The 12,700-nt window shown below is 40.8% G+C and overlaps 1 protein-coding gene across 2 annotated transcripts in view; it reads left to right on the top strand.

Moving 5' to 3' along the window:
• The window catches only part of IP6K2 (inositol hexakisphosphate kinase 2), a 31,219-nt gene extending 20,893 nt beyond the window's left edge, over nt 1-10,326 (top strand). The window contains exons 1-6 of one of the 2 annotated variants that reach the window (XM_024220889.1): nt 688-701; nt 854-1,150; nt 3,345-3,567; nt 4,471-4,646; nt 6,822-6,997; nt 9,542-10,326. In XM_024220889.1, the coding sequence (XP_024076657.1) occupies nt 949-1,150; nt 3,345-3,567; nt 4,471-4,646; nt 6,822-6,997; nt 9,542-10,039 (1,275 nt within the window). In that variant the 5' untranslated portion in view covers nt 688-701; nt 854-948 and the 3' untranslated portion in view covers nt 10,040-10,326. Of the gene's footprint in view, nt 1-687; nt 702-853; nt 1,151-3,344; nt 3,568-4,470; nt 4,647-6,821; nt 6,998-9,541 lie in introns of those variants that run through there. The other variant, XM_024220884.1, reaches the window with a different exon arrangement.
• Nucleotides 10,327-12,700: the final 2,374 nt, after the last annotated feature.

The raw sequence follows: 12,700 nt of genomic DNA, 5'->3' as shown, positions 1-12,700 counted from the left end.
AACAGGTAACTGAAACTGTTGAATGGTAGTTGATCTGCAGCCTTCTGGGTGCTATTTGTTATCTAGTGGCTTTCTACTAAAGATTCTCTGCCTTTAGCTATGCAGTATATAGTACATTTGAAAATTACTGAATGATACAAAAAGTTAAACTGGTTAAAAGTTTAATTACTGTGATCAATATTTTTTTTTATAGGTTTTTTTTTCAGTTCCTGGAAAAGATGATTTGTCAATTTAGTGGGAGTTTTTAACTAGTCTTTCATTCTTTATAGCTTGTGTTTGTGTTGAAAGTTAGTAAAAATGAAAACTTATGCATGGATTGACAATGATTTGTGTAGTTCTGTAAGTGTACATAATAGCTTATACGTGAACCCTAACTTGGATCTAAACTCTGCTTAGAATCTAATATGAGTATGTAGAATAAAGTGCTAAAACATGAAGTTTAATCTTCAAATTGCTCCATGGGCCTTTCTGTTGATAAGAAAATGCTGTGAGGGCTAGTAAGGAGAGCAGCTGAGAGAAGCAGTATGTTTATTACCCCTCCCTTCTTTTGTATCGCCTCATCTCGTTCCCCTCCTTCATTGTGGGTCTGCGTAGCAGCTAAATATAATTCCCATTGGCTGAGGCTTTGGTGGGAGGGGTAAGTGGCTTTGTTTTTCTCTGTCTGTATGATCTCAGTCTTATTTGCCTCTGCACCTAAAGCTGTAAGTTCTTTTCAGTTTCACCTTGCATAGAGGATTGTTTACATTCAGTTTCCTTTGTTGTGCCTTACGAAAGTAACTGTTGGCTTTGGTTGCTCAGACCTCAACATACAAAGTTACTAACACAAAGGATTCAATTCTACTTGTTTTAACAGACTTTTTGAACTGGAATAAACGCCTTTTGGGAGACAGATCTACTTCTGAACTGCCTTCACCATTGCCACATTGTTTTATCTAATGTGCTACAAGGATGAGCCCAGCATTTGGAGCTATGGAAGTGGAGCACTATGCCAAGGGAGTCCTGCTCGAGCCTTTTGTCCACCAGGTTGGGGGTCACTCCTGTGTCCTCCGGTTTAATGACAAGACCATCTGTAAACCCCTCATCCAGAGGGAACACCAATTCTATGAGACTCTCCCAACAGAAATGCGTAAATTCACTCCACAGTATGAAGGTATGTTACGAAACCTTAGAAAGGGGTTGGGCTTTTTTCTCTTTTCTAAATCCCAGTGTGCTCTGTTCCCTCTAAAATCTCTTCTGTGCCGAAGAGATTTTAGGGGTTTTCTTTTCATGTATTTTGATGTTGTCTGAGCCAGGCTGTGGAGATGCAGGGTGGAGATGCTTGCCAGTGGGTCTTTGGGCTGACTAACAGCATTAGAGTAGAGCAACTCTGCTGGTGACAGCCCATATATCTCCCTTAGGCACAGACAGGTAAGTAGCTAACAGCTTGTAAATGTTCTCAGTAATACGTTCATTTTTATTTCTGATTTTAATTTTATTTTTTTTATTTTGTTGCCTCTTGTTTAATGTGTGTCTTCAGGGGCTGGGTAAGATTGCCTGAATACATGTTTTGTGGAAGTTTAGCTGTATTGTTTTATGTTTTGGGTTGTCCTCTAACTCTCATATTAATCACCATATATAACGTCAGTATAGCAAAGAAAGTTGAAAAGTATCTTGTTAAACATTTGCAGTTTGTTTCTGCCCTTAAGGAAACGAAAATTCGTGGCATTTAGGTAGGCAAGGATCAAGTAGCCGTGATGAGGCTGAGTCAGATGGTATGTAGGAGTGGAAATTCCAGTTCTTTTAAGCATTGCACTAGTTAAACGAAATGCTTCTCTCTTTGTGGGGTATTCCATTAACTGCTGTCCGGTGATTAATTGATAAAATAAGTCTGAAGCATTTATTCATTTTTGAATTGCTTTTTAAAGCATTTTAGACTTGAACACTGAGTAAGGGTGGCCAAGTTTCTTTTGATATTGATTGTAAAATTGGAGGAGGACTTCAGAGATGTTTCAAAGTTATATTGCCTGAATGTTCACATACTTGCTGAGAGGTTTGAACACATCTTATTAAAAGCTCTTTTGGAATTATTGAATAAAATGTGGTCTATAAATGATACTTTACAAAATGTTGTAGAACAATTGTACTAGTATATGTGGTTTTTCTTTTTTGGGGAGTGTGGGAGGGATTTAGGGGTAAGGGGGCCTCATTTGGTCCATCTCTGTTGTTTTTTCCAGGATAAAGCCAAAGGCCATTTGCTAGCTGGCTCCCCCATTTTTTCCTGTAGTCCTTTCCTATGTGGCAGCAGGACTGTCAGTCAGAGCTTCTGCACTCCCTTCCCCAGCTACTGTAGGTCCCAGAACCGCCTGCCCAGCTCAGAAGTGCCAATCTCTCGCCGAGAACTCTCCCCTCCGGCCGAGTGATGTGCTGCAAGAACTGTGCAGATTGATTGATTTGAGGATAAAGAGAAAGGACTGAGAAAAAAAAAATAAAAAAACATTCAGCCAATTGTTACGGCTTCTTCGATAATCATTGAAACTTTCTAATATGGCACTGGGGGCAACCCTGTCAGAACTTTCCTCTAAGACTCTTAATATACAATGCAGTATTCTAGAGACTCTTGAGATGAGGAGGAAAAAATGCTTTCAAGGTTCACCATGTTTCTATGTACTACGATCAGATTTGCTTTGTATTGCTTTTTGTTCTTTATTTCACAAGACCGCTGCACAACCAACATCAATAAAATATATACCCCAAAAAGGGGGGGGAAGTGTAAAATTAAACGTGGTGATTCTAAGTGGAAGCCTTTGAACTAGTATCTGTTGTAATGTGTGACGTTTTCCTTGTTTTGCTCTGCTTGAAGCCTTTCCTTGCCCTTGGAATCTATTAACCCACAAAAAAATCTGGATAAATGCTTTTTGCTTTGCTGTCATGCAAAACTTAAAGCTTTTGGTGTTTCTATGCAGGTTATTTTTCACGGCAAGATGTAAATATAAAATGTTTTACATCTCTCCTAGGGTCAGACCAGTCAGACTTTTTTTAAATTAATAAAATTTTTCAATAATTGAAATCGTCTCCTGTTATTATTTGATTTCTATTTGACTCTGTGCATCAGAGAGAAAAATCTCTTCTGTCACTATTGTTTTGTCTACATGATAAATTGTCTTCTCTGTGAGGTGTCATTTTGTCTAGGTGTTTTGATATTTGTTAGGTTGACAGATGAGTTTTGGCCTGTGGCAAGATAAAAACTAAGGACCTGGGTAAGAGAAAAACCAAAAGTTGCTATATTTTTCATGTAATCATGTTGCATAAAGTGTTTGCATGTCATTTAATTGATTACTAACTGGTCATCTCCTTTCTTTCCCCAGGTGTGGTGTCGGTGAGCTTTGAAGAGGATGAAGATGGAAATCTGTGTCTAATAGCCTATCCATTAAATGGGGACCATGATAACTTGGAAAGCATAGATAATTCTGACTGCGAACCCAAAAATAAGTTGTTACGGTGGTCTAACAAAAAGACTGTATTATTAGAAAATGACAAGATAACTAAGGAATGGGTCCGGCAGCACAGGAAAGAGGAAAAAATGAAAAGGTAGGTCAAAAGGAAGTGAGTGTAAAGCTTTGAAACATAACCTCCATGTGTTTAATTTTATTCTTATCTGGTCTGATGCAGATATGAGTAAAATTAAACACATGGGGGGCTACATTTCAATGCTAGAATGGAGGTTTTATCCAGTCTTTTTGTTTCTTCTGCCATATGTCTCTTCCTCCCACTCATTTCTGTTTGTCTCTTCTCTCTACTGTGAAACACTTTCAGTAGCAGAAGTGGTTTCCATTCAGGCAAGTTTCATTTGAGCCCCGTCACAATTAAATCTTTGCAGTGGTCAGTTGAGGAAGGTTCTAGGATTCTGGTTAGTTTTTAACTGTAGTGTCTGCAAAAGCATAACTCTGCAAGAGAAAATTTCAGCTATGCTGAATGAGTCTACTGGAATCTTTTTTGCATGGGTGAATAAGGAAAAATGCAGTTAGAGGTAAAGCAGGATTCCTGCAAACCTGTTCCCAGTTCAAACCCCCGATCTGCGATATATTGTAGTGGCAGTTACCAGAGAGCTGTAACAAAATGGAAATCTGGAAAACTTCTAGCAAGCGGGTGAGGGATTCTGTAGATCTCATTACTGTTTGTTTCATAGGGTCTGTTGAAATCTGCAAATATAAATTAGCATATAGTCAGATTGTGGAAGCAGATTTACAAAGACTGAAATATCAACAATGGGAAACGTGATCAGACCCATGTATAATGAAATAATGGATGTTGTCAGCTGTTGGTAGAAGTATTTTGAGGTACATATGAATAGGCTAATTGAAAGCATTGAGTGGTTGAGGGTCAGCAGTGTATAATATGTAAAACTTGAACAAATTATATCTTTTCCTTTTAAAAGTAGGGTACTTACTTTCTCCATTTGGCTTCTGACTTCTTTATTTTTTTGTTTTCTAGTCACAAATTAGAGGAAGAATTTGAGTGGCTGAAGAAATCTGAAGTCTTGTATTACAGTGTAGAGAAAAAGGGGAATGTCAGTTCACAGTTTAAGCATCATAACCCTTGGAGTATGAAATGTCACCAGCAGCAGTTACGGCGGATGAAGGAAAATGCAAAACATCGGAACCAATATAGTATCCTTTCCCAGAAGTCTCTCTCTCAACAGCAGAACAAGGAAGGATTCTGCTTTTTTTTCTTAGCAAATGACCCCCCCCCCCCCCCCCCCCCCCCCCAAAAAAAGCCCAACCCAGACTGTGTAGCTATAACACAGAATAGGATTATCTGAAACCATGGTTTGTTAGATAGAAGGTGACTGTGAAGGGATTGTTACTCTTTGCCAGAATTTGGGCTTTCCCAACACTTAAACACATCTGTGCAGGGCAACTCAAGGAATCTACTTTAGTATGAATCTCTGTTAGTGGAAAAGTTTCCAGCATCCTAGGTGAAGCGATCACTGACTAGACAAGTATACTAATGCATGAGTTTAGAGGAGTGGAGTTCTGCTGCTGCTTTCCTTGGCATGAGCAGTTATATTTGTTGCATATATTAGGATGATGTCAAAGGATTTAACCTTCATTCCTCCACCCTCACAATTCCAAAAATGTATCTTCTCAGATACTTTTTTTTTTTTTTTAAAGTACGCAGGGATTGTTGGCTTTTAATTAGTCAAAGGTGGAACGTTTTGATTCCTTGAGTGAGAAAATAGCAGTACGTTTGAAAACTTTTTTTGTACAGGCTAGTCCTCTGCTGCCAGCAGCTTGCTAATTTCAGCTAATTTTTTGGTGAAAGCAAACTGAACCTAAAATTTAATCTGGGTTTATAACTGAGAAAAGATGAAAATCCTTAGTAAATGCAAGCTCCTAAAAGCAGAAGCAGATTATACTTATCAGCTCTGAGAGTGTAGGATTGTTCATGTGATTGGAAAATGAGATTTCCTTGTTCCGTTAGTGCCAGTGCAGCCGTCAGAGCACGCACTCTTAACTCCAGTAAAGACAAAAGGAGTCTATATGCCTGTGAACCTTTAGAGAAGTGGTGAGCAACCTGTGGCCCACGGGCCTCATGCAGCCCGTCAGGATAACCCGCTGTCAGGCCGCGAGACAGTTTGTTTATATTGACCGTCTGCAAGCAGGGCTGCCCGCAGCTCCCAGTGACCGTGGTTCACTGTTCCTGGCCAATGGGAGCTGCGGGAAGCGATGGCCAGCATGTCCCTACAGCCCGCACCACTTCCCACAGCTCCCATTGGCCAGGAACGGTGAACCTCGGTCACTGGGAGCTGCGGGTGGCCGTACTTGCAGATGGTCAATGTAAACAAACTGTCTCATGGCCCGCCAGTGGATTACCCTGATGGGTCGCAGGTTGCCCACCACAGCTTTAGAGTGATGTTTGTTCTCTTCCATAATAAGGCACAAAGAGCCTTGAATACATTCTGCTTGCAACTGGCACAGATGCTGTAAAGACCTTAAGACCTACATGCTTAGGGAAGGAAATCTTATATGTGAGGAGTTTTGGTGATTGGATCACTAAAAATGTGTATGCATAAACATAATTAACCCATTAGAACCATGGAGAATGATTAATGCAAATAGAATTCTCCCAGGGGCTAGCCTCACAAACCTAGTGATAAGTTCCTAGCTAGATAATTTAATGGGCCTCCATTACTATAGTATCTCAGGTCTTCCCAAATATTTATGAACTTATCCTCATAACACTTTTGTGACAGAAGGAAGTGTTATCCCCTCCTTTTAGAGATGAGGAACCAAGGCACAAAGAGAATTTTAGTGACTTTCCCAAGGTCATGCGGGAAGTGTCTGTGGCAGAGCAGGAAATTGAATCCAGATCTCGTGAATCCCAGTCCAGTGCCTTCATCACTGAAACGTTTTTCCTCCCTTTATGGAAATAGTGTCTGCTAGGTTTACTCACTCCATGGAGAACTTAAAATTAGATTGTGGATTGCCAGATGGTGGCCAGCCTAGTAAATAATGCAGCCCCTTGTGATTTTCATCTCAAATTTGGAGGTGCTTGTAGAGTGAGAGAGCAGTGCAAGCTGGAACCTATAGTCTCTTTGGACTTCACATCCAAATGAAAGACTAGGTCATGTGCCATCTACTTTGTTTAATGCAAAGTAGGTGTATCCTTTTGGTTCTTACTAAGTTGCTAGTGGAGTCATGATTGGGCAAAGTTTGGATGCCCCTGTTTTTTAGCCTTTTTCTCAGTTTAACTTCACCACTACCTTCACTTGGAGTGGGGCTGTCAGAATGCATTTTAAAACCTGTGTTTCTTATTGTAAGGCTTTTTCCTTAACCAGTCAGAATTTATCTTGCTGGAAAATCTAACCTCTCGATACGAAGTGCCATGTGTGTTGGACCTTAAAATGGGAACCCGGCAGCATGGAGATGATGCATCAGAAGAGAAGAAAGCTAACCAGATCCGGAAGTGTCAGCAGAGTACTTCAGCGGTTATTGGGGTCCGAGTGTGTGGCATGCAGGTGAGTGTGAAATGGATTGCGGGTAGGGCTGGGAATAAAACAGGCTATATTTGAAGAGACATTTTTTAAACACTTTCTACTTGTACCTTTGTGGTTTGGTACTATTAGCAAAGACTATAACTTTCTTCTGAAACAAGCCTTCAGCTGCTCAGAATTGAGGAAAATATCTGTCTCCCAGAGTTACAAGTATGATTGACTGGTAATAGCAGGAAAGTGAGCTCAGTAAATTTCCAGCCAATCACAAACAAACTGCATTATCTTATTAAGGTGACAATAGGAAAATGAATTTTGTTCCATTATATTCTTTGTATTTGTAGTTTTAGACATCTCCTTATTATCCAATCATCCCACTTCATACCCCTACCTTTGAGAGTATGTTATGTTCTTATGAGAGGTCCTACCTTTCATTCACCTTTCTAACTGAAGGAAATTTGATGGCTTTCTTCAGAGCAAACCAGTGTCACTAATCAATCAGAGGAGTGACTGCATAGCAACCTGCAGCTCTCCCTCTGCATCACAGTGAGTGTGTCCTGTGAGCTGTAGATCAGAAAACAAACCTGTCTGTCTTCTCTCACTGTGCATGGATCTTACCATTTGGCTATCAGAACAGCAGCAACAACTCTTACAGTTAGTATTATCCTGGGGACTTGGAACGTCTGGATTCTTTTCACTGCCGAAAGTAAACTTTGTGTAATGTGCAAACAAGAAGTTGATCATTAAATATGCGTGATAAGATTACAGTGCAGATACAATGAGGGAACAGCTTAGGCTTTCATTTAAAGTAATACCCTGCAGCTTGCATATCTCTGGCAACTGAGTGACTTGATTGAGTCCTATGAAATGCCTTAACTGCTTCACTGCAGCTCCAGTGGTGTTGAAGAGCCACCACTCTGCCCCTCTGCTGCTATGAAGTGGAGTGAGGACTGTCTGTTCTTCTCCTTCCAGCTTCTGTGTGGGAAAGTTAAGCCTCTTCTCTTTCATCCGTAGATGTTGGTAAGGAGAGGGCATGTTTTTTCTCCAGTGGCCTTAGTAGGTGGAGAAAATGACTTCTCTACCCACTTCCATTCACAAACGTTCTGTGGGGTACTTCCTTTTCCATCCAGTAGACTCCCTCGATGCCTGATGTGTTCACTCAGCACTCCCTGCTCTGTTCGGGAAAGTGAGTGTTCCTGTGGCTGGCACTCAGCTCACTGCCGCCCTAAACTCATGTATTGAGAACAGAGAACTGGTCAGCAGAGATGGCTGGGGACGGGTACCACATTTGTTCACCACCATATTGGTGCTCAGCTGAGAGAATGGTTTCCTGTTCCAGCCCATTTAGTGTATGCGCCCTTCAGACATAGAGGCCTCTGCTGGAGAAACATACAGAGCTGTAGAGGGTGGTTGTTCCATTTAAATATAGACCCCACCTGATCTGAGGGTTTGAGGTAAATGACGTTCTCAGTTTGTAGGAAAAAGCAATGATTACGGATTGCTAAAATTACCCTTTTCTTATAGATTCATAGACTTTAAGGCCAGAAGGGGCCATCATGATCATCTAGTCTGACCTCCTGCACATTGCAGGCCACAGAATCTCACCCATCCACTCCTGTAAGAGAACCCTAACTGCTGGCTGAGTTACTGAAGTCCTCAAATCACGGTTTAAAGACTTCAAGTTATAGAGAATTCACCATTTACACTAGTTGCAACTTACAAGTGACCCGTGCCCTATGCTGCAGAGGAAGGCAAAAATCTCTCTGGGTCTCTGGCAAAATTCCTTCCCTACCCCAAATATGGCAATCAGTTAGACCCTGAGCATGTGGGCAAAACCCACATTGCTGAACCATACTAGACTAATAAATCACTTTGGCTCCAATTTTGCAAGGATTTAGATGCTTAAAGTTAAAACCTGGATAGAGAGGAAGGTGCTTTGAATTAACAGTTGCCACGATCTCATTTGCAAACTGGTGTGGTTTCTTTCTACTCCATTTAGACAGCTCAATGCAAACACAACTGGCTGCTCTTCCTGCACATTTAGTTGCCCCAATGTATTCTGAAGAACATGGTTGGGCACTTGACCAAACAATTTAGAACTGGAGAATTTCTTCTTCTGTATGGGGGCTTGCTTCCATGTTTCATATGGGCAATTGCTGTCATTCAGACTTCCAGCAGTTCTGGGAATAGGTTTGGTAAGGCTGCCAGCAGAGGCATGCAGTAGTTGCTAATGGAGTGAGTGATATGGAGTGGCTGCCCTACATGTTGTAACTTGACTTCAGAAATCTTGGCCTCAGCCTTCCTAATCTTACTTAAATTCTTCATCCCTTTTTTCAAAATGGAAAAGCTCAAGTCTAAGCCTGAGGAATTTTCAGTTTCCTTTGTGACTAGCAATACCTCAGATATTGGTGGGCTGTGGTTGCTAGGATGTTTTCCCCTCCCACTGCATAAGAACTATTTTAAGAGACAAACCTTTTCTCTCTACTGGGACATTGTTAATTTTTCTGGAGTATGATTCAGTTACCATTGCTGGCAATCCAACCATTCCTTTTGTTCTTCTCTCCTATACAGGTCTACCAGACGGGCACTGGCCAGTTAATGTTCATGAATAAATACCATGGGCGAAAGCTTTCAGTCCAAGGATTTAAAGAAGCACTTTACCAATTCTTTCATAATGGCAAATACCTGCGCAGGGAACTCTTTGAACCGGTTATAAAGAAATTGACTGAACTCAAATCTGTCTTAGAAAAACAGGAGTCTTACCGTTTCTATTCCAGCTCCTTGCTTATCATTTATGATGGCAAGGAGTTGCAGGAAGTGACTGTGGACTCAGACCCAGAGGACTTGGAGGATCTCTCAGAGGAGTCTTCAGATGAATCAGCTGGAGCATATGCATACAAGCCCACTGCTAGTACTGTTGATGTCCGTATGATAGACTTTGCCCACACGACCTGCAAGTACTATGGGGAAGATAGTGTGGTGCATGAAGGCCAAGACACAGGTTATGTTTTTGGACTTCAGAACTTAATAGGTATTATTAAAGAAATAAGAGACGAAAGCAGCGAATAAACAGTTTGAATGCACATCAGTAGAAAGCACTATAGTGACTCTTTGTATTCCAAAATTATTGGCCACTTTCTAGTGGTAGGAATATTTACAGACTCTGTTGGGTTGGTCCCATCAGAGTCGGACTTGTTCAGAGGAGGGCATTTACTTACAATGGTGCTGGACCTAGCACTGGCAAATCTTGGTATCCTTATTTATTTTAACTCTTTCTTAAACATTCCATATTTGATTATTCAGATACCTCTGTTATCCCGGTGTGTATATATTCCAATAAAATTCTTTTTGTTCATTGTAAATGATGATGGTGTCCTTGCTGGTGATTAGGAAAGAGAATCAGAGTTCCCAGATCTTCCCAGTCATATAGTACAGAAACTGGGTTTGATCGCTGGATATTGAGGGGCAAATAATAAATTATCGTCTTAAAAATATCCAATAAATTGGTTTTTATAGTAATTCAGGATCTCATTACTATAAATCTCATGGGGGTAAATACCCCATTTGGATAGTTTGTACAATATTACCATAAAGATAAATTGAACCAAAGCATTAATAACTCCTCAAAGCATTAACCTTCAGCTTAGTTTGAGTTCAGTCACAGCTATTGGTGGATTGCTGCACAATATGAAAACCCATCCCCGAAAGGGCTTAAAATCTAATTTGCGACAAGATGCAATAAAAAGTGTGACCCAGTGAGGGAAGACGAGGGTAACAAAGATCACCCAGTTTCAGATTAGCTATTGCACGACCTGATGATGCCAAATCATCTTCAGTTTTTAAAAATACATAGCAGCTCTTCCCAGTTATGTACAATCAAACAATCGCTGATTGGCTGATCTATCATACGTCACAGTAAAGGTGGGTCTTAAGGAGGGATTTGAGGAAAGAGAGGGTAATGGCCTTATGGATCAATTCATGGACAGAGTCCCATGCACAAGGGGCAGCATGGAAAAAAAGGCTAAGGTTGTGTGGAAGCATTTGACATCCGTGCAGGTGAAGCTGGCATTGCTGGCAGAGTAGATGAGGTGATGTGACAAGAGACAGAGTAGACAAGTTATGAATGACCCAGTGAAGAGATTAAACAAAGGGAGTGATGTTGGCAGAATGGGCCAGGAAGATGATCTTAGCAGTTGTATTCAAATGCATCCGAGGGGAGTGGGATGTATGTATTGGGAGAGGCCAGAGAGGAGGATGTTGCAGTAGTCAAGATAGAAGATTGGCTCTGCTGTTCTTTGGTCTCTTACTGGCAGACATTGATTTCCAGGCAACACATTGAATCCCTGGGTGATGTTATGGTCCCCTATTCAAAGCCCACCAGTTGCTGATTTTCTTCTGACCATACCTGTTTAAGGCCTGAGGCTGCTTAATATTCTGACAATGCTATTCTAAATTTATTAGAGAGGTTTACTAAGTCTTTCCCGTCAGCTCTTCTCATAGTTTTGGTTTCTTATAGTGGCCATCAGTTTTTGGCAGTAGTTACACATCAGTTCATGTTAAATTCCAACATGCAATTAACTTGTGGAACTCACTGCTACACAATATTATAAAAGCCAAAAGCTTTAACGCGGTTCAAAAAAATTAGCATTTTATACGTACAATGAGAATTCACACTTAAACTTGCTAGGATAAAAATGTGATGGGTTTTAGGGCAAACCCCTAACTACTAACTGCCTATGATTCAGGAGCAACTTCCCCTATGGGCACGTTAGTCCATCATTGTTCACTAATGCATTTCTTGCATTTTCTGGCCACAGCCAGAAAAGGTGCTGGATGTGATGGAGCACTGCTGAGCTGGTATAGGACTAGCTGTTTCTGTGTGTAACTACCCACAACAGCATGAATACCAGAGAAATGAACCCTAAATAACCTCTGCATTTTTCAGTTTCAAAATGCTTTATAAGAATTAACCAATGAAATCCTCCTCCACCTCTGTGAGGGATGTGAGAAAATGATGCAATGAGTTGAAATACCGAAGTGGGAGAGGATGGGTCACTCACTGCAAAGTGTTTCTGGCTTTTCAGCTTCATTTTCAATAATGTTCTCATTATTGTTAACAACCCAATGAAAAAGCTCTCTCCATGAGGTGCAGTCACCTGTCCTTGTGCATAGTCATGAACCTTCTGCAAATGTCGTATTCCACAGCCCAAGTTGACCTTCTCTATGCTCTTTCTAAAGTGTGCAAGGTGAAAAGGAATTGGTAATGAGTGACCTTTCAGTCTGCTTTATTACACATGGACCTTACTGTGAACAAATGTAATAGGTTCCGTCTCAAAGGAGTTTGTTCTAATATAAATCAAGCATTTAGTGACTCCAGAATGAGCCATTCTCTTCTGTGCTTCACTTCAAGCCAATTGAGGATCCCAGGTACTGGCTGGAGACAAAAATGGTAGTGCACTAGTTGGCAATTTGGGTTCAGCTTTACTTGGATTGCAATGGTCTCATTTGACCACCACATGGTCAATAGTCTCTGATGAAGGGAGGCTTTGGACCTAATATAACAGAAAAGGTGCTGGTCAGAACTGGAGTACTTTAGTGGTGGGGAAGTGGAAAGGATCTCACGTAGCACCTGCCAATAAGGTAATAGTCAGTGCTATTAATCCATCACTTTTATCAATGTCACCTGTCTTATGGTTATATAGATAACATACCAGGATTGCAATGCAGACA

Source organism: Terrapene carolina, unplaced genomic scaffold, assembly GCF_002925995.2.
Source record: "Terrapene carolina triunguis isolate 2854851 unplaced genomic scaffold, T_m_triunguis-2.0 Scaffold89, whole genome shotgun sequence".
Classification (NCBI taxonomy): Eukaryota; Metazoa; Chordata; order Testudines; family Emydidae; genus Terrapene; species Terrapene triunguis.
Note: the sequence above shows the minus strand (reverse complement) of the source record. Positions and strands in the feature narration are given on the sequence as shown.